Source organism: Tenrec ecaudatus, chromosome 17 (genome assembly GCF_050624435.1).
Source record: "Tenrec ecaudatus isolate mTenEca1 chromosome 17, mTenEca1.hap1, whole genome shotgun sequence".
NCBI classification, from domain to species: domain Eukaryota; kingdom Metazoa; phylum Chordata; class Mammalia; order Afrosoricida; family Tenrecidae; genus Tenrec; species Tenrec ecaudatus.
In genome coordinates, this window is record NC_134546.1 from 72644190 (window position 1) to 72666659 (window position 22470).

Below are 22470 nucleotides of genomic sequence, written 5' to 3' on the forward strand. Positions count from 1 at the left end.
ATATATGAGCATGATTCTGCTTGATCACTTTAGCCAAATATGTCAAGGGTTATGGTCTGAGGTGCAGTAGAGGCTGGTAAAGAACATTCTTCATAAAATATTCTGTTCTTCAGTTAGATTGCTGGTGAAAAAAAGATATTTACCTTCAATGGAGCATGAGAATTTTGAGGCCTTAAATACTTCCACTTTATTCTAAAAATAAATATTGTATATATAGGATGTGGATCCAAAGTTGATAATTATATTTGAGAAATTAGTAAAATTGCCCTGTAAAGATAGAGTGGGCTCTTGTTTAATGCAAACACCTCAGATTGGAGCAGGACTTTGATCCTCAGGTTGAGGGTGGTCACTATTTAGCACAAGAAGTGCAGGCTAACAACCTGACATGCCTTTCTTAACATTGCCTCCTCTTCTGTTTCAGAACAAAGATTTGCCACAGAGAAATATGGTCCAGTCTAGGGAGCTAGAAATCTGTTACTACTGTCTTGCACATTGAAGCATCACAAGGAAGGATTTCAACATCTGACTGGGTTGTTAACCAAAACCATTCACCTGACACCAAACAGGTTGAGCAACTCTGGAGTTCCTAGGGGCCTCACTAGGTGGAGGAAATTGAGGGGAAGCAGAAGGGATCCGGGCTTCCTGGGGTCTGAACCCAGGAAAAAGCCAGCGTACAAGGGCGCAGGCTGCCCCAATGCTCAGGGTCCAAGTTCTTTGTGCATGGCGCTGAATGATAGAATGCACTAGTTACATAACCGTTTAATAATTGTATTAGAACTTAAATTGTGAGCACTCTGATTTTCAAAAGGCTGGTGGCATAGTGGATACAGATTGGACAGCTAACTGCAAGGTCAGTGGTTCAGAATTACAAGTCACCCCTGGAGAGAAAGACAGGGTTTCTAATCTTATTAAGAGTTACAGTCTTGGAAATGCACAAAGGGCTGTTCCACCTTCTTTTAAAGGTCGCTATAATCAGAATCCATTTGGTGGCACTGAGCTGGGTTTTAGGTTTGCGTTGCTGATGACAGTGACAACTGTCCACTTGTTGCATCCCCACTTTGATTAAGCCTCCATTAATTTCTTTCTGATCATTAACCCAGAATGTAGATCATCTTCCCCTTGGGGAGATTGCCTTAGAAAATAGATTGCCTCCACTCCTCTCCATGCAGCCCCTTCCAAGGGCCTGCCTAGATGTATCCTTGATGGAGCTCACCTTACTGAGGACAGCACAGGGGCCATTGTCATGAGTCTAGCCTTGACTGCCTCAGTTTGAAGGCCCTGGGCCAGTCTTGTAATTTTTTTCTTTCTAATAATGTGCAGGTCCAAATTATCCCATTCCTGCTGATACAGTACCACCTGTATCTGTGATGTATTGATCTTCCACCAGTCGTGATCTGTGTTCTGTGCCCTGTTATCCAGGGTCCCGACTGAATCCTCAATTGCATTTTTACCTCCTGCTACTGGCCTCCCTTATCCATACAATGTGTGAGTCTTTTATTGTCTCTTAAAGTTTAATAAATCTCCTCCTTAATTTATATTTGACAAAGGGGTTACTTTTCTACTCTAACACACAATTTAGGATCAGAATGACTCAAGGTACAGTTCTTTGGGACAGCATCTTGACAGCCATCCCTGCAGGTGAGGTCAGGTTCTGCAACCCACTGGCTTCTGTCCTAAATGTGCAAATGTTACGAAGGTCTCTTAGTTCTGTGGATAAATGCTCACTCTGCACCTTAGCCTCACACCAAACACACTCAGCTCTCTGTAGGGTGGCAAATCTAATTCCCCAGATAAGTAATCATATGTACCTCACTTTTCCTACTAGCCTTCTGCCCAAAGGCACTCAACTCTTGTCCTGTGGCCTGGGAATTGCACTGCTCTGTCTCATCTCTTGGTTCTGCTGCCACCATGTCTGTATTGCTGCTTCTCCCCATGACTTTCTCTCTTGTGTCACAGCTCTGTCTTTGGGTTTGAAGCGTTTAAATGCAAGAATCTAGGATCCAAAGCCCCCTACTCCTGCCTCTTCTTTTTTGATGGAAGTGAGATCCCAATTTCTCTCTCTGAAATGACTCAATTAGTCCTAACACGATTTCCAATTTGACTAATCCTCAGGTTTGGTTTCAGACAGTTAATTTTCATAACCAAAAGGCACAAAGTTACAAATTTATTGTTGGGCAAGCTGTCCAATCCTCTTAAACAAACAAACAAAAAACCAAACTCACTGCCATCAAGTTAACACTGACCCATAGCGAGCCTGTATGACAGGGTAGAATAGCCCCCGTGGGTTTCCAAGACTGTAACTCTGTAGTGGAGTAAAAAGCCATGTCACTCGTGGGAGAAGGAAGCTACATCCTGCTTTCAAGGAGAAATTGGTGGTTTCAAACTGCTGACATTGCAGTTACAGTCCAGCAGTCACCACTATGATGGGCTTCTTTCCTCGTTCACATTGGCAGGCGACTAACCCACACAAGTAATTTGGAAGAACTTAAGGGGACATTGCTAGAAAGACTGTATACTTTGATAGGCCAACTGTCTAATTCAGTGATAATCAACTTTCCTAATGCCGCGAGCCTTTAATAAATTTCCTCATGTTGTGGTGACCCTACAATCATAAAATTACTTTTGTTGCTACTTTGTAACAGTAATTTTGCTACTATTATGGATCAGGCAACCCCTGTGAAAGGGTCATTCTACCCCCCAAGGGGTCTCGAACCATAAATTGAGAACCGTGATCTAACTGCATTAGATAATAGCAAATAATACTACATTAACAACATTATCTGTATTGGGATGCAAAATTTCACGATAGCTGCTTGTTTACCTTCAAGCCTTTAAGACCCCAGATACTATATTTCTTCATAGATGGGCACCATCAGCTTTCTTCACCACATTTAATTGTTCACCCTCTTTGTCTTCAATGGTTGTGTCCGGAATGTGAGCATCATAGAATGCCAATTTAACAGAAGAAAGTATTCTTGCATTGAGGAATTACTTGAGTGGAGGCTCAATGTACTTCTGCTACCTTAATACTAACACTATAAATTTATGCATATAGATCTATTTTCCGATCCTAATGTATAAATATATTTGCATATGTACATGCCTTTATCCAGACCTCTATAAATTCCTTTTGTTTCCCAGCTCTTTCCTCTATTTCCTTTGACTTCCCTCCTGTCTCACTATTATGCTCAGTCCCCACCAGGGTTTCAGCAATTCCTCTTAGTTACATTACCCTTGATCATGGCCTACTAGGCCCTCCTGAACACCGAATTGGATCGCTTGTTGTTCCCTTGTCCCTGGGTTTATTAACACCACTACCTTTCCCCCCACCTCCTCCTCTGCCATGTTCCTACGGAACTGTCGGTCCCATTGTTTTGTCCTCCAATTGTTCATCCAGCATATCTTATTTAGACAGACCTGCGGAAATAATAACATGCACAAAACAAGACAAAGCACAACCAAGCAACAGTATACAACAAAACAACAACAAACCTGTCACAAAAACATAACAAGAAAGAAAAGCTTCTAGTTAGTTCAAGGATTGTTTGGCCTTTAGGAGTGTTTTGCAGTGCAGTCTGTAGGGGCACCACATCCTGGCCCCAAATTGCACTTTCAGCATTCCCTGGGGACCTTGTTGCTCCATCCCCTTGCTGTTGTGTTGCACCCCCTTAATGTTTTGCCTCAATGTGGCGGGATCTGATCAGGTGCAATTCCCACACTTTGTCTCCGATGTTGTCCCCTGTAGGGCTATGGGTCGGTGAGGGACGTCATGTCTCATAGTGGGGCCAGCCATGTGAACATATCTGTTGACTGGCTGCTCTAATTGGGAACACCAACCTCCTGGCCTGGTGGGCCATGATGTGCTCCACTCTCTCTTCCTTCCCCTTCATTTGCTCCCATGTGGTCCAATCAGATATATCCCTCTTCTGTAGCTGTAGATTCAGTGCCGTCATTTGAAATAAATGCTTCTGAGGGGCGGGTCAGGTGTCCAATTATTAGTTGGTGTTGGGACCGACCCCACAGACCTCTCCACTGGTTCCCTACTCCATGCTGACATGTTGCATTCACAACTTAGAGCACCGGGTTAAAGTCTGGTCCCTCTTTCCCGATGGAGACACAAACAATACCCTCCCCTTGGGTGGGTTAGTGCCCAGTGCCCCGACTACCCTTTTCTTTTTTATTATTTTTTTCCTTTCACCACCCGCTTTTTAGTTGTCTACCATGTGTATCCCTGTATTTGGTCTGGTCCCTGCCGTATTACCTTGTCCTCACCCCAGGAATGTTTGTATACCGTAGCTTTTCCCTTTGTCCCTTTTGTCTGTTGTTGTTGTTTTTTTTAAGCTTAGCTCAGCAGCCTTTGAAGTCTCTATCTTTAAGTCAATGCTATCTTGAGGTCTTTTTTGCCCTCTGGGTGAGGTTGTCCTATGTGGTGGTCTCTTATGTATGCTTGGTGAGTGTTGCTCTTCTGCCCATACTGGGTCGGCAATGATCTTTTGTAGGGCTGGGTTTCTTCTAACACATTCTTTGAGTTTTTCCTTGTCTGGGAAGACTCTTACTTGTCCATCTCTCTTGATCGATAATTTGGCTGGGTAGAATATTCTTGGGTTTGCATTGTTTTCCTTCAACTTTTGGAATATCTTTCCACTCTCTCCTTTTCTTCATATTTTCTGCTGATAGGTCTGAGCATATTTTTATTTGGGAACCTTTATATGTGATTGCTTCTTTTTCCCTAGCTGCTCTCATGATTTTCTACTTTTCCTCAAAGTTGGATAATTTACCTATTATGTGCCTTGGTGACTTCTTTTTGGGATTTAGTCTAGCTGGTGTTCTTTCAGCCTCCAGAATGGTTGCCTGGTTTTCACTCATTATGCTGGGGAAGCTTTCCTCCAAGAATTCTCTCACTATTGTTTCAGAAGACTTCTTTGTTGTGTCTTCCTCTGGTAAGCCAATAATTCTAATATTGCTCCGCATCATACCATCTAGACATAGCTCTTAAGTTTTCTTCAGCTTCTCTGACGATCTTATTAGATTTTTGTTCGTGTTTGTTAAAGTCTGCTTGGCTGTCCTCCAAGTCACTGATGGGGATCTCTGATACCACCAGTCGCTTCTCAAGGTCCGTCAGGCTGCTATTGGTTTTTGTTATCTACTCCCTAAGCTCCTGTATTTTCCCTTTGGTTTATGGCTTTTAACTCTTCTATCATTTTACCCATTTTCTGTATTGTTTCCCTCATATCCTGTATGACTCCAAGTAGCATTCTGAAAATTTCTTTCTGTGGTAGCTCCATGTCTGCTTCTTCTCTAGATGTCATTATGTTTAGGATATCTTCTGCCATTGCCATTTGTTTCTCCCATTTTTTTGTTGAGGTCATTGGGGAGGATGGCTGTCTGCGTTGTGTTGTTTTAGAGGGGCCAGGTACCATTTTCCAGGGAGACGGAGGGCACTGGCTCTCTGTGGGAGACTTGTAGGAGTGCTTCTTCAAACCCCCTGTAGCTTATTTCCCTATGGAATTAGCCTACCACTTTATCCTCCTGTGCCTTCCCTATCAGGGGAGTGATCCAGACTGCTCGTGGATTGCCTGCTTTGGTGTTGTGAAGGTTGGGCAGAAGTTTACTGCAGCAGCTTGGCGCATTGAGGATTGTTGGCCGAGCTACCGTAGGACCCCAGGCACACAGGCAGGAAATCCCAGTTAAGTAGAGCAGAGTATCCCCTGGTGGCGGTGTGCAGGGCCTTCCCCCACCCTGTGCTAGCTACTCAGGGTGGAACTCACATAGCTTGGGTTTTGCAGGCGTAAATGCCCTAGGGTAAGGTGAGTCGTCTGGAGGTTAGCAGTAGTGTGTGAGAGATCAAGAAAGCAACAAAGAGGAGAAAAAAACAGTTAAAAGGCAAGCCCTCTGGGCCTGTGGGGGGTGGGGAGGGGAGATATAGTGAAGAGATGGAAACAAAGCAACCATGTATCTGAGTTGCAGTCCCAGCCAGTGGAGCTACATGGGTTTAGTCCCTGCTCAGAGTAGGCAGCAGCAATCCATGGCTGTGTTGAGAAAAGACCCCTGGGCAGACCTCCGAGTCCGAGGTGCGGACAGAGAGGAGCCACAATAGTTCAGTCCCTGCCCCAAGGTGGGTGGTGGCAAACTGTGGCTGTGTTGAGACCAATCTGCCCCACAGGATCCAAATGCTCCCAGGCTCCAGCAGAGACAGTGGCAGGGTCCAAGTGAAGCCCCAACCGGCCTAGACAGAGGTAAGTCAAAAGCCCCCAGCCCCTCAAAACCCTGTGAGTCTGTGCCTACTTCTTATGATGCTCCTCCTGTGCTCCAGCAGTGTTGAATTTCCCTCTAAGCAACTCTCCTAGGCTGAATTCTGCAGAGTCCCTCTGGTCAATCTTTAGTTTATAATGGCTCTTTATATAGCCCATTTAACACATTTCCAAATGCTTTAATTAACATAAAGTTAATTAAACCTTTAATTAACATAAAGTTTCATTGACTTGTCATTCTCCTTGAGAGTCACACAGTTAGAAATGGATATTTTTGTATGCTGTGAGGTAGGGATACAACATTTTTGTTTCTTTTTTTGACGATTTTATTTGATTACCCAATCTCTATTTGTTGTAAAGTCATATTTTATTCACATGTCTGAAAAATTATGAGTTTTCTATTTTGTTGCTCATGATAGAAGCATGCTTCCCATCATTCAATAAGGGCACCGTTAACAGTATTGAGAACTTTTTGTGTTAAGAAGGTGGAAAGAACAGTAACAGCATCTGGACCTACAGGTTATGTGTTACTCACACTGTATTCTCCCATCAGCCTGCAGATGGTGCATCACCAGCAGCTTAGTGGAAGGTGGAATAAGTGCCTGGTTTTATTACTTTTGGAATGTCCTCATTAGAGATTGAAATTTGTGAGCATCATTAGAAGTGATCCAGATAAGACAAAAAGAACATCCCAGTTGCCAGCAGTGTCCTAAGGACCAAAGAAAATGACCAAGGCTCAGGTGATTCTGTTGTGTTTTATTCTTTTCTGTTTTTCTTATTGTAATTGAAGAAACCTGTATAGTACTGATTCAGTTCATTGTCAAAGTGGAGATTTGATATAGTAGAAGTTATAGATAAACTTTGACTCTGACTTCAACATATTGCTGGAGAAGATTAGGATATGTTGATCATAGGATTAACACTTTACTATTGACATTCAACATAATACATAACTGAGGATGCTTTGGATGACATCTTCCAACTCATAATTAATTATTCTATGGCCAGCTCCTGAGAATCATTGAAATTATATGCTATGCATAGTTTTTAGGGAGAAATAAAATCACTTCTTTAGGAGAGTTCACTATTCCATCTGATTTTTGTCTGATTAAGTTTCTTTAATGCTTCTTTCTGAAGGTGATGTGTTACATAGTCTCCCAAACAGCAGCATCCTCCTTAATGCATCTAAAATGGGCCTTGTAGCAATAGTGGTTTAAAAATAATTGACAGCGTCTCACCTCCTCTAACTATGGATGCAAGAGAGCATTAACCATCAATGAGGCAGAGCTTAAGCATACCTGTATGAGGCAGTGCTTAAACATACCTGTACCCTCCAGTTTTACAGTTATGACACCAGTATCTTTGCCACAGCCTGCTCCTACTCAGCTCATTAATTTTATGCAGTGGCCATGGACTAATTATAGTCCAGAGTCACAGGTACAAGTTTTTTCGGTAACAGTGTAATTTGGTATCAGAATCAATAGGCTACACATTGGCATTCATATTATAGGACCATGTAGGAACATTTGCTCCTCTTCAGGGAAGGCCTGTTTTCCCTGTCCCCTTTCAGACATTTTTCCTTCTAAACATAGGCTCATTTCTTAATTCTATCTTTATAGGCTCCTCTCAACTCCTTTGGGATATCCTCTTCTTCATAGTGCCTGCCTGTCCCACTATCTTGGCTGAAAAGCCCTTTCTGGACCTGTCCCATTGGCTCTGTCACTGTGTCCTTACTGACATGGTCATAATCTCCATTGGTGCAGCTCATGACCCATGAATATTACAGTGCATTGTGCAGGAGCAGTAGGAGACCAGTCCCTATGAGGTAGAGGTTCAAGATGGTCCATGATTTGCTCTGCAGCATCTCACAAACTAAATAGCCATCAAGTAAATAAATTCCTCTTCAAGATGTAGAAGCTGGTGAGTACCAAATCTATATAGAGGTCTGGTATCAGTCTGGAGGGTTCTCCTCATTACTGTGTTTGCAAACACTGGTGAACCACATCATCAGGTCAGACAACAGTCCAGTGCCTCACAAAATGAAGTTGGTGAATGTGAGGGATCCAAATGGGAAGGTCAGACAGAAAACTCTTGGCTCATGGAGTAGAGAAAGCTCTCAAGTCAGGTTACACAGGCAGCTCGTAGTTGCCATTCAAGGAAATGGCTCATGACCTTTTGGAAGCTGGAAAATCCCTAATCCATGAGTTCATTCTGAACTCTGTGGCTCAGGGGTTAACAAAACCAAATGTGTCTCACTCTCTCACCACACCATGCCTGCAGGCGGTTCTCCCTCTCCCTCTTGATATGATGGCTTCTTGGCTCAACCCAGCACCTTCCCTGCCTAGGCAAGATTAGGAGGGCTCCAGATGTCCACCCAATGGCAACAGAGCTACGATGGGCCCCTTGGAGAGCATGTGGTCAAAGATAGCAGGTTCAAGAGGACCTTGCAATTAAAGTTAAGGCAAAAGTGGCTGAGAAGAATTTGTCCTAATGTTGTCAAGAGTAGATTTTGCTAAGGTGCCCTTTAAGAACATAGAAAGTTGTTCTGCATTCAGGAAGGCAGATATTGCCTGTGAATATTCTGATAATGGTTCTGAGTTATAGCTTCTTGTTCCTGATCCCAAGTTGTACCTGGTTCATTAATAGACAACTTTGATCTATTCTGTAAAGTTTTATTTGGTAACAGAATGCAATTTAGTATCAGACAAAGAGTGGAGTGGAAGGAATGACTTGTGTGAGTATTGACCAAATATGTGGGAGAGCTGAGGTATGTTTGACCTCCCCCTTCTGAACTGTTCCTGATACCTATTGCCACTGAAGGTACAGAGTGTCTTATAATGGTGATACTGCTAGAACTCCTCATTCCATTCCACAATGTACTGTAAACTTGTTTGTTAATATAAACAAGTATGTGTGAATATGAATCTACTCTATGTGAATATAAATCTGAGCTATATCTAGCTCATTCAGATAATTTCACTGGTACTCAACATTCTAATTTTATGAGTGGGTGCATTATTTTGGAGCATGGTGGTCCCAGCACTCAAATGGTGATCCTCAGGAGTGACATTACAATTGGGGCAAATATTGAAGAGAGAGCAGACAGTGGGGAACAGGAGCTCCGCATCCCATGTCAGGACTGAGAAAGCGAATGTATTTTCTAATGAGTATATGTAATGGAGGTTACAGATCTTTCCATAAGGTATGCACATCATGCAATTAGCATATACGTAGTCAATGAGTAATATCATAAGCGGGTAACATAATAAACAAGCAAGATGGTGAGGCACCATCTTGACCTAGTGCTAGGTGACTTCAAACCTGCCCTGAGCCCTCCCCAGGCATTTGCTACATTTATGATGGGTTGGCTACAGAACCTGATTGATCTACAGATAACCTTCAGGCATAGTGAAGTAACCAGCCACAGAAATGGTTCATCTACTATGGTAACTCCTTTAAGACTGCTCCTTAATGGAGAGCTATTGTTGGGGAAGCACATTATTTGACCTGGATAATGTATATATGAAAACATTCCTTTCTCAGAACAATGGAGATCTTTCTGAAAACAGGGCTAGTTTTCCATGCCCATGGTTGCCAATGTCGAAATAAGGTCAAATACTTTCTACCAAGTTCTCAGTTTACTACACATTATGGAACGTACAGTTTCCATTACTGTTTTGCTTTCTTTACTGTAAGATATTTTTTAAAATTTTTCAAATGAAAAATACATCATTAAATAGACTCCACTTACTACAGGAATCACTGACATTCAATGATGTAGCTGTAAAGTTCACCCGGGAGGAATGGCAGCTCCTGAACCCTGCTCAGAAGACCCTATATCAGGATGTGATGTTGGAGAACTATCGCAACCTCGTTTCCATTGGTGAGGAGAATTCTCAAGTCATTGACCTTGTCCCTGGCTTTTCCTATCTTATGTGTAAAATCTTTGCAGTGTCTGTTGTGTTCTCAAGAAGGTAGATTCTCATTGCATTCTCTGGTCCTAAGTTAATGGGTAAGGTCTTCTGTCCTTGAGAGAACACCCTTTATTTTGTTCCTCTGAACATGAATTTCCTAGAACTACAACACTCTTCAGGCTTTACAAACTTTAGGCTAATTTTGGTGTGTCTAAGATTCTGTAATTTCTCACACACGTTATCTAGTTGACATTGAGAAGGTTTCTCTCAACTCCAACAAGGAGAACTTTGGTCGGTATTAGAAACAAGGTATAGTGCAATTTTTCAGGGGTATGGTTAAAATACCTTTAGGGGAATTGGCTGGCTGAGTTGATTCAACTGGCAGAAGGCCTTACATGCATAGTAGGTATCGGAAAATGCATAAAAGTGTGTGCTTCGAATGTGAGAGCTCACTTTTCCTAGAAGTTGAGAGAAGTACTTCTGTAGCTCTCATGAGATTAGATATCCAGTCATTTGATTTATACTATTGTATGTTTGCTTCCATAATTTTCTTTCTTTAAGATTCTCAAAACTTCCCCTCTTTTATATGCTTCTACCTTACTATGAAAATCCATCTTGCAAGCTTCTCTCCAGAGAACTCTGAATTTGTAACTGTCCTCTGAATACAGCACATTTCTCCCCTACTAAGTGAGAATGGATTGCCCTTTGCAGTATGCAGCACCATCTTGGATCTTGAACTCCCACCATAAACGGGTCTCCTTTGTGCTTCCTTAGCTTTCCCTAAAGGTTTTGGTGACCATTTTTTCATTTGTTCTCTTGTCCCTTTAAAGTTTTCTTCATTCTGGTGAAATAAGTTCTTTCTGTTTTCTAATAGAGATGGTCAAATTGCCTTCTCTGTTGGAATTCTTTAATGGACGTAGTTCTCTATAATTTACTCCTTTTGGTGAACCACATTTATAACTTCTGTTATTTTCAGGTATCTAAAATCATCTTTCTAGCAAGAAAAATCTTATCAGTTTAGGATATATTTTCGCATTGTACCTCCAATTTTTTTCTACTTGTAAGCTTTTTTAAAATTCGTATGTTTCCCCAATAATTTTGTAAGTGCAAAGGGCATTTTTAATATCCCACATTCATGTTTTTTTATTAAATGTATGTCTGCTATATATTCCTTACTATACAGTATGCCTTCCTTAGGCCCACACCTTCTTCTTAACAGGTCCAATGCCTGAAAAATGACCTTTGGTGCTTTTAAAGAGCAGTTTGGCTGTATGTTCCAACAGATATTTTTTTGTTGTTATTCATATAATGCACAGTATATTTCAATATTGTCCTCTCATTTTCTGTCTATTCAACATTGTTCTCTCTCGTTTTCTGTCTTTTGAGTAGTCTTTCTGTTTCCATATGTGCAATGCTGTCCTTGGTGTCATCCTACAACTCACCTTGTTTCAGTCATTAGTCTTCAGACATCAGTCTTGCCTTGTTTTTGACTAATGAGCTTCTCCATCATTTCATTAAAAAATGTGGTTGACTTGATTTTTGTTTGTTCCATTCAGAAAGCTGCATGTGTTCAGTTTCCATTTCTGTTGTTTAATAAGGAATTTTCTGTAAAGTCATCATTGGTCTCAAAATTTTATCAGTAAACTAATGTGTCATTTCTGTCGGTAAGGCCACATTTTGCAATTACTAATACTGTTCCCAAATTTTACAATCATCAGTGTACATGATTGTATGGTTGATCAATGTCAGCCTACAAAAGTTATGTGACATTTTCTATATATACATATACATTTATATATGTATATATATATATATTTAAATTTTATTGGGAGATCTTAAAGATATCACAACATTCCACAGTTTAGTCACATCCAGCAGTGCTGTACAATTGCTACCACAGTTTCAAAACATTTTCTTCTTAAATTCTTTGATATTCGCTCCGCTTTATCCCCTCTTTCCCCCACGCTCAATTTATTTATTGTGGAAAACAAAATCTGGATCAAAGTGCAAGCAGCCTTATCTCTATATTCCTGACCACAGGGCTTGGACAACCAGTACTAATGTTAGAAGAAAACCTCCACAGCCCCAAGGATAAAGCTAGAGCTGATAATGCACAATCTCCAGATAGAGTTTTCACTATAACTGCCCTCCAGTAAGATGCTAGTATACAGCCACTACAGGTGCCTTTCTTCTTGCTACTCAGCTAAAAGATGCCTAGTTTTAAAAGCAATCAGATTCCCCCTATCACTATCACTCAAGGAATGAACTATCCCTTTGTCTCTTAAATGCCCTCTGGATGGGTTCTAAGGGATGGTTGTGTAATTGAAGGGCAGATATAGAAAGGCTTTCTATTATTTCACCAATTTATATAGTCTCAGGGCATGCAGCCACCTCCTGTACACACACACACACACACACACACACACACACACATACCCCTACACCTACAGACACCTACCTATATAACAAGGTAGGCAGTATCTTTACCCTGTAGGTCCCTGAAGTAATTTGGGTGAGTAATTTAAGACCAGTTCTGAGGCGAGGGCAGGTGAAGGGGAGAAACTGGCCTCTGATCAGGCAGAACAATAACAACATTTCTGCTCTTGTAGTTAAAGCTGGTGGCAGATAGTAATGATGCTTGTATGAGGCATCATTAAGGAAGCATGATAATGAGAGGATATTCTGAGTATGATTTTTCATTAGGAGAATGTGACTGGGAGTCTTCTCTAACTTACAAATGTGAATGCCTTGCTCCAACCAGATACCGGGCCTTGCAATCTTCTTTAATTCTGAGAATAAAGAATCGGTCTGCATCCATTCCCTTCTTGGTCTTCAGTTTCCCACAGCCTGATACTTATCAAGAAGTGTTTTAAAAGAGTTCAACATATGCCCACATTTCCACTTGTCCATTCTGTTGTGCCTGTGACTTTTGGAGGCGTGCACACTTGGCTCCTATATGAACTCACTGTTAAATGACCTCGCTATCTTATTCCATCATCGGAGATGAAGCCACTCTATCCTGTTTTGCTGTCTGCTTTATCTTCCTTAATTGCACACGCTACTCCTATGAGCCCTTTAGACTGTGGGGATGGATACCATGCTTCATGTTTGCTTAAACAGTTGGTGCACAAATGTAATAACAATTGTAGTAACTGGTCTTACTTGCAAGCATATGAGTATTAAAGCATCCACTGACGGAATGGTACTTCAGGGAAGATCTTGCAGTGTACTTTTTGATGATGAATATGATGCCAGTCTTCTTTAATTTGTCAGCCTCAGCCTTATAAACCACTAGATTATCTGATTAAAAATAGCCAACTCCAGTCTATTTAGTTGAATAACTCATATATTATCAATTTTTAAACACTGCATTTTGTTTGGACAACTTGAAATTTTTTTCTTGATACAATTTCATATATTCCAACTTCCAATTATTAGAGGATGTTTGTAGCTATTTCTTTTCTCATTTTTTGTCATGGCATGTCAACCACTGAGGGTCCCCAGAGCTCCCCTCCATCCACATCATTACCGTTGACTGTAATTTGAGGATTTAGTACTTCTTCAGTGTTATCCCATTGACATTACATCTGAAGGGTTCATGTTCCAGAAGTAGATAGATCACCAGGTATTCCTCCCAGCCCCTATTTCTGGAGATTCCACTAATCCCTGTGCACCATGGGTGACCCTGCTTGTATTTGAAATACTGGGTGGCAGTGCTTCTGGCATCACAGAAACATGCAAGCCACCACAGGACAACACTGAAAGATGAGTGTTGTGAGCTAGAATACAGGCTCCATAAACATAAAGAATGTTTCTGTACCATAATACCTTTCATTTATACCTGTGAATGTTGTTTTCTCCCAAGTTAAACATTCTGCATTTTTCACATTCCCAACTTTATGTAGTACTCAGTTGTCTTTCAGTAAAGATTGATGGAGTGAATATATCTGACCTCTACCAACTGGAAATATCAAGCCTTAGCACCCCTGCAGTCTACTGATCTCCGTGTCTTCCTTGTATTATGTTTGATGAATATTTTCAAGTAGCTCTTTAAGCAAATACCAAGTCCGTGTTAATTCATCACTTTCATATCCAACTTTTTCTACAATAACTTTTTATCATTTGGATTGTTATAAAATTGTATTTCTTCAGTGGGCAATAAACATTAATCATAGCGTTTTATTTATATTCATATATCAGGGATATCACTAAAGATCAACTTTGTTTCAATGCATACTTTTAAGATGTCCATTGTAAAGATGTTGAAAAGAGTCAATGCTCTTTCCTTTTATAGAAATCCAGAAAGATGACGATCATTTGCTTGAGCACTTGCAATGTGAAAGATGCATGGACAGAACGGAATGGTGCTATAAATGTAATACTTTGGAAAGTACTGTTTCTCAGCACAAACACAATTTTCTTCCAAAGGAAAATTATGAGATGTTTGGCTTACATGAAAAAATTGTAAAATTTGATTTAATCATTCAGGAATCAAATCAGAACAGAAGCAACAAAATACACAAGTCAGGTGTGCTCAGTGAAGATGAGAAAACTTTTCTCCACATTGAACAAGAGCAATTTTGTACTGAAATGAAATTCCCTGAGTGTGAACCACCCAGGCTCATGAAGTCACAATGCATTCAGCATCAGGAGTCTGATGAAATTGAGAAAACAAACACAGGCGATAAATGTGGGACAACCTCCATTGAGGACTCTGTGCTCTATGAGCAGCAGATTATTGATATATTAGATAATACCTATGAATGCAGTCAATGTGGGCAAAAATTCAAGAAAGCATTCAAACTCAATGCACATTATCAAAGAAGTCATGAAGGACAAAATCTAGGAACATCCTTGCAATGTGGGAAAAGTTTTCACAATGTATCATATCTCAAGGGACATCAGGAACCTCATGTGGCTGGATTGTCCTTTGTATGCAGTGAATGTGGGAAAGGCTTCACCAGGAAGAGTGATCTCACTGCTCATCAGCAAATTCATACTGGAGAGAAATCCCATGTATGTGGTCAATGTGGAAAAGCCTTTCTCAGGAAGGATGGTCTGACTGCTCATCAGCGAATTCATACTGGAGAGAAACCACATGTATGTGGTGAATGTGGAAAAGCCTTTATCTGGAAAAATGGTTTCACTGTTCATCAACGAACTCATACTGGAGAGAAACCCCATGTATGTGTTGAAAGTGGAAAAACATTTATCAGCAAGAGTAACCTTACTGTTCATCAGCGAACTCATACTGGAGAGAAACCCCATGCATGTGGTGAATGTGGCAGAGCCTTTATGAAGAAGACTGCTCTCACAGTTCATCAGCGAACTCATACTGGAGAGAAACCCCATGTATGTGGTGAATGTGGAAAAGCCTTTATCGGGAAGACTGCTCTCACTGTCCATCAGCGAACTCATACTGGAGAGAAACCGCATGTATGTGGTGAATGTGGGAAAACTTTTATCCTGAAGAAAAGGCTTATTATTCATCAGCGAATTCATATTGGAGAGAAATCTCATGTATGTGGTCAATGTGGAAAAGCCTTTCTCAGGAAGGATGGTCTCACTGTTCATCAGCGAATTCATAGTGGAGAGAAACCCCATGTATGTGGTGAATGTGGAAAAGCCTTTATCTGGAAGAATGCTTTCACTGTTCATCAACGAACTCATACTGGAGAGAAACCCCATGTATGTGGTGAATGTGGGAAAACTTTTATCAGCAAGAGTAGCCTTACTGTGCATCAGCGAACTCATACTGGAGAGAAACCCCATGTATGTGGTGAATGTGGAAAAGCCTTTATCCAGAAGACTGTTCTCACTGTTCATCAGCGAACTCATACTGGTGAGAAACCCTATGTATGTGGTGAATGTGGAAAAACTTTTATCAGCAAGAGTAAGCTTAGTGTGCATCGGCGAACTCATACTGGAGAGAAACCCTATGTATGTGGTGAATGTGGAAAAACTTTTATCAGCAAGAGTAATCTTACTGTGCATCGGCGAACTCATACTGGAGAGAAACCCCATGTATGTGGTGAATGTGGCAAAGCCTTTATCTGGAAGAATGCGCTCACTGTTCATCAGCGAACTCATACTGGAGAAAAATCCCATGTATGTGCTCAATGTGGAAAAGCCTTTCTCAGGAAGGATGTTCTCAGTGTTCATCAGCGAACTCATACTGGCGATGAACCCCATATATGTAGTGAATGTGGCAAACGCTTCATTCATAAAGGAAACTTCAAAACTCATCTAGAAATTCACAGGAGAAAATCCCTATGTATGTGATGAGTGTGGTAAAGCTTTCAGCCAGATGTGATGCCTTACAGCACATCAGAGATTTCACAAAGGAAAAAAAGCCCTTTGCATGAAATAAATGTGGAAAATCTTATATGTGGAAATCTGAGTTCGATGAACATGAGAAAATTCCCCACAAGAAAAACTTTCATTGGAGTTAGTGTAAAAAAGGTTTCAAAACCGAGGAAGAGGTGTTACAGTTTGGCCTGGACCAAGCATAGGAACAGACAATTGTGACTTATGGGGACCCATGTTAAGCACTGCTGACATGACCCACCTTTGTGGGGAGTGGATCTTCCAGACTTCTACAGGGTACATGGGTACCTCATTGCTCTTCCAGCTTTCAGTGGCAAGAGAGTGAAACCTGGTGTTTCCAGATCACAGCTATACCAAGCAGTAGAATGCCCACCCTGATTCTACTTGAGCCTTCCCCACCTGCCTGCTCTTTGATGTATGGGAACAATTAATCCAGAGAATGAATGGACCACAACAAACCTCAGCCTCCACAACCCTGAAACCAGAAGAACTAGATGGTGTTCAGCTTCCACTGCTAATTACTCTGAAAGGGATCACAAAAGAGGGTCCCTGAATCGAGTGGGAGAAGAAAGTGGAACAAAACCAAAATGATAAAATAGATCAGGCTTACTGGTCTGAAGGAGATCTGGAATCCACAGATTATGGCCTTTAGTGGCCATTCACTCTTGGACTTGCACTCACTCCTCTGCTTCAGCTTTCAGCCGAATAATATACAGGCTTGGAGGGGAAGAATAACATCAAAGAATAACATACACATCCTGGAAGATGAACTGTACAAAATCAAAGGAACAGCAGTTGCTTATGGATAAAAACTGTGGAATAAGAAGGAACAGGAAAGAAGGATGAATAATATAAAAACTAAGGGAGGGCAGAAGTGGGAAGAAGGCCGATATATCTCGGGGAACACAGTCAATGTATGAATTGTTGAATTGAAAACCAATTTACTCTGTAATGTTTCAAATCATAAAAAAATGAAGAGTTCATGCCTCATCAATGATTTCATGTAGGACAGTTACCATGTAGCCATAATGTAACAAAGTTTAACAAACTTTTACCTGTGTTTCTAAATTTTCTTGATATAAACACAAAATTGACAAGCCTTAAATTCAGTCAAGATGGGAAACTCCACAGGAAGTCATATGGCACCACATACCAGTGATCTCATGCAGAAGGAAAGCTCTGGCAATATAGTGACTTTGCAAATACCCTCTTTCGTTTCTCTCAGCGTGTCAGTAAACTACATTAGGATTTTAACCAATGTAGTTCAAGTTGTAGGTTAAAATTCTAAATACTTTGTTATTGTTTTGTTTTTCTGACTGTATGACTAAGAGATGGCATGGAGGAAAAGATCCCCTTCCAGATCTTATCTAGTCGTGATTGAAAAGCTCAACAGATGAATGGAGCCTTTCTTCCAAGATGGCTTTGCCTTAAGTCTGGCATGCTGTCCTGGCTGTAAGCTAGGAATACATACAGGGTTGAGGGCCAAGGCCTTGACCTAAAACTTGGATCTCTCTTTTGGACTGAGATTCTGCCCAACATGATCCCCGAGTGTCTCTTGAAGCTCATGAGATAAAGAAAGTGAAAGCTATATAAAAAGTTATAGATTTTCATTTAAATTAAAATTATGAAATAAAATTATTTAGGCTAATATGGTCTACAACAATGGTTCTCAACTTGTGGGTCACAACCCATTTGGAGTTTGAACGACCCTTTCACAGGGTTCTCCCGATTCATAACAGTAGCAAAATTACAGTTATGAAGTAGCAAGAAAGACAACATAAACTGTGTTAAAGGTTCACGGCATTAGGCAGGTTGAGAACCACTGCTCTAAGCGATCTATAATTACAATGCAATTCTGAACAAGATCCCAGCATCTTTCTTTAAGGACATGGAAATTACTCATGAAGTTTAAAAAACAATCAAATAGACCCAGGATAAACAAGGTTGGAACAAGCATTAAAGGACCCATGGGCCTTTGAATCTGCTGTGACCCACTGCATCTCCCTGTCACTGACCTGATGGGAGACCCACCACCATCAGGGGGAGGAAGAGAAGAGAGGCAGACATTTCTGTATCAAAGGCTCCCGGACTCAGAAGGCTCTGGAATCCTGATTGCAGGGCGGTGATGGTGGTCTCATTAAGTAAGAAACCACAACAGGCATTTGCCGAGGAATGATCCTGGCTGGTATAAGAGGTGGGGTCTATGAACAGTGTGCTAATGCACAGGCACCACAGCTCCACAAAAAAGTCTCTCCAGAGCTGGTTTTTGAAACAAGTTGGATCACAGAGTGGATCAAGTTGGATCACAGAGTGATGTGACCCACAAGTATGCCTTGAATTAGTAAGCTCCACAAGAAAGTGTCTCCAGAGCTGGTTGTTGAAACAAGTTGGATGACAGAGATGGGAGTGATGTGACCCACAGGCAAGCCTTGAATTAGTAAGTTCCTTAGATTCCATTATTTGCAATTAGAAAATTATGAGTTCCAGTGCAGCATTATGGTTTGATTTGAACATATGCATCCACTAATTCATGAACTAATTTATTCTTTGTGGGATCTGAGAGCTATGAACACATCAAACATTCTTCTGCACTGAGGGAAAACCAATAAAGCAAGCAACTGAGCTAGGAAACGAACAAGCTCTTCCTCCAAAAACAAACCCACTGTGATTGCATCTCTTCTGAGTCATTGGAACCTTAGAAGACTGATGAGAACTGCTCATTAGGCTTTCTCTGACTGTAGTTATTTATAGCAATAAACGTCATCCTACTCGGGGAACCGTTGACTGGTATGAATCCCTGACCTTGAGGTGAGCAAACAAATCTTATCCCACAGCACCACCACAGCCCTTTATATCTATGCACCAACAAGGCCATATTACAGGGTTTCCTAAATGTCACTTATAGAAGCCAAGTCATAATTTTTAATATTATATGAATATGAATAAGGAAGGCCATAAAAATAATGACCTTTGACTTATGGTTTTGAAAAATAATGATGAAAATACCGTGGGACAACCTTTCAATAAAAGAAATGTTTGAGTGAAATTCAGCCAGAGTTCCTTACAATCAAGGACAGTGAGACATTGTTTCATGCAACGTTATCATGATCCCAGTCCCTTGAGAAAGACATCCTCATGAAAAAGTAGGGGATCAATGAAGAAGCTACATCATGAGATGGATTGGCACAGTGGTGTAACAATGGGCTCAGGAGGCATTATTTTGTTCTGTTGCAAATTGAATCACTTAGAATTGGAATGGACTTTGGCATTAGCAACATCAAAAACAAATCAAAGCACACAAGATTCTTCTCAGGTTGAGTAACAATGCCGGGGGAAAGGGTAGATGTTTTATGTGGGGAAACCCACCTAACAAAGGGAAATTTGTAACAGAACACACTGTCTTGATCATTGCCCATATGTTGAAGCTCACTGTGTCTTGGCTAATTGGTGGTTGAAAATGTCAACATTTATAGAATTTTAAGGTTGTTTGGGTGCAGGATGGTTGTTAGATGCTCCATGAAAGAGAAGAACTGGCTGAAAAGGATTTTCTTTTCCATAATACTCATGGGAAAAAGTAATCATGTCTTTAACAAACTGAATCAAATTGAATCAATTTTAACAAATTGAACTGCCATCCTTTTGGCTAAAGTTGAGCATTTAATCATTGTACCACATAATTTTGTGGTCCAGGTTTACCTAAGTATAACTTACATGCATCGACCTTTATTTCTGTCAATGAATGTTTATCTTCTTGTTGCCCCATGTTTAGGCATTACATAGATTTCTTCCATATCAGCACTATTGCTATTTTCTGCTCCTGAGTGTTTATTGCATGGTGCTGCCTTATGCATTGTATGATTTTAGAAGCACCCCGGACACTATCTGTCCTGCCAGAAACAGCTGCCGCAGTTGTGAAAACTAAGAGTGACTCCAATTACAAACCCTGTAAGAAATATCAAAGAAGAATTGATGCATTTGGGTTATGGTGGTAGGAAATACCATTAAATATATTATGGGTGGTCTGAAGGACAAGCAGGTCTGTTTTCACATAAACACATCTTGAATATTTCTTTTTTAAAAAATCTTTTTATTGGAGGCTCGTACAACTATTATCACAATCCATACATACATACATTGTCTGAAGCACATTTGTACATGTGTTGCCATCATCCTCAAAAGATTTGCTTTCTACTTGAGCCCTTATTATCAGTTCCTGATTTTCCCCTCCATCACCGCTCCCCCTTCCATCATGAACCCTTGATAATTTATTACATTATTATTTTGTCATATCTTACACTGTCCGATGTCTCCCCACCCATTTTTCTGTTGTCCAACATCTTGAATATTTCTTGGAAGCATTCGAGTAAGAGTTCATTGCACTTATTTGATCATGTCATCATGAGGAACTAGTCCCCGGAGAATAGTCTTGTGCTTAGTAAAGTAAAATGTCAATGAAAATAAGAGACTTTCAATGAGAAGGCTGCAATGATCAGTCCAAACAGAGGAATGATTGTTAGGATAGTGCACGTCTGGGCAGCATTTCATCCTGTTCTACATAGGATCTCTGAGTTGAAGCCAACTCAAGCATACCCAAAAATATCAACACATGCAATATAATCCAGGTCACTGTAAGTTAAAATTACATAAATATACATGTGTGAGCATGTATGAATACATCTGCTTGCTTAGAGAAAATTTGGGACCCATAAGAGATTTTTCCTGGATTAAGGTTTCTTTAAGGATCCCTCTTGAGTAAAGTGGTTATGCTTTGGGCAGAGATCTGCACGTAAACAGTTTAAAATAACCAGATGGTCCATGGAAGAGAGGGCTTTTTACTCCTGTAAACAGGTATAGTCTCAGAAACTCACAATGGCATCACTGTTGAATTGGCATAGACTCTGTGGTGGTGTTTGGTGTTTTGGAATGTCTCTGGCTTTGACAACAAATAATTCTAGTTAGTACAGTCAATTGCAGACATATCAGGACATATAAGTGTGAACGCTGTTATATACATGGTCAAAGACAGACAAAGCCCATCCCAATGAAAAGGCACTTTCAGATACATGAAGATTCCCCAGAGTATATACATGACAATCCCTAGAGATGTGCTGAAATCATGGGGGAAAAACCGTAGCTTCTGAGAGGAAAGCATCCCTGACTCCTCTCTCATGCATGTCCTGGAACCATGGCCTGTTGCAGGGAGGTTTGTGTCTGGGCTCACACTGACTTACCATCACTGTGTCTCTAGCACACTACACGGCTGTGTTCTCAAGATTCACAGAGCTCAGTTTTAAATAACTTGGCTCTTGGAAATGCCCTTTGTTGATGCTGACTCGGGACTGGAGAGATGGATTGTAATTTCCCATCATATTACTACCCCAACTCACGCCAGGCCCTTTCCTGGAGCCTGGCAATCCAGTGCACATAACAGGTAAAGAGAATCCAGAGACAGCACAGGTGAGATACAAGGTCTGTGAGGGCTTCACCCGTCCATGGCATGACTCTTGTTAGCTGCACCTGAACCAGGACACCTGGCGATGAAGAGAAACAGAGTCATGTGCTCAAATGCTGCATCCCCAGACTTCATGTAGGAATCCCTGAAGCACTCACCTCCCAGAGTTGCCACCAGAAAAAACCCACACATGCTTCATGTTCATGTGGATAAGATTTAGGACACCCCAAAATGCTCTCCAGAGTAACGAGTATTTTGAATTTAAGTATATGCGTGCTGTGGCTTTATGTGGGTGCCAAAGAGGTATTTTCATGTTGGGTGTGCATTTGTACATCAAGGTGAACAGGATAAAGTGAGGCCCCTGGGTCTGCTCCTCCCACTCAAAGAATGCTGCTGGCAGCGCCTTTAGGGTAACCCAGATTTCTTCTGAAGTCTTCACTTTATCTGCTGCAGAGTTCTCTGAATCCACACAAGAGTGTAGTTTGTTCTGGGAGCTATATGCAGCCACAGAGCGAGAACATTTTTA

At 41.0% G+C, this 22470-nt stretch overlaps 1 protein-coding gene across 1 annotated transcript; it reads left to right on the forward strand.

The window, feature by feature from the left end:
* The first annotated feature begins 14512 nt into the window (after positions 1-14512).
* On the forward strand, positions 14513-16447 carry LOC142430504 (uncharacterized). The gene is made up of 2 exons (XM_075535579.1): positions 14513-14841; positions 15097-16447. The coding sequence occupies exons 1-2, from the start codon at positions 14513-14515 to the stop codon at positions 16445-16447; spliced, it is 1680 nt and encodes a 559-aa protein (XP_075391694.1).
* Positions 16448-22470: the final 6023 nt, after the last annotated feature.

Coding starts and splice junctions, on each gene's coding strand:
- LOC142430504 (XM_075535579.1), top strand. CDS start 14,513: ATGGACAGAACGGAATGGTGCTATAAATGTAATACTTTGGAAAGTACT. Junction 14,842..15,096: donor GATGAAATTGAGAAAACAAA/CACAGGCGATAA, acceptor TGGATTGTCCTT/TGTATGCAGTGAATGTGGGA.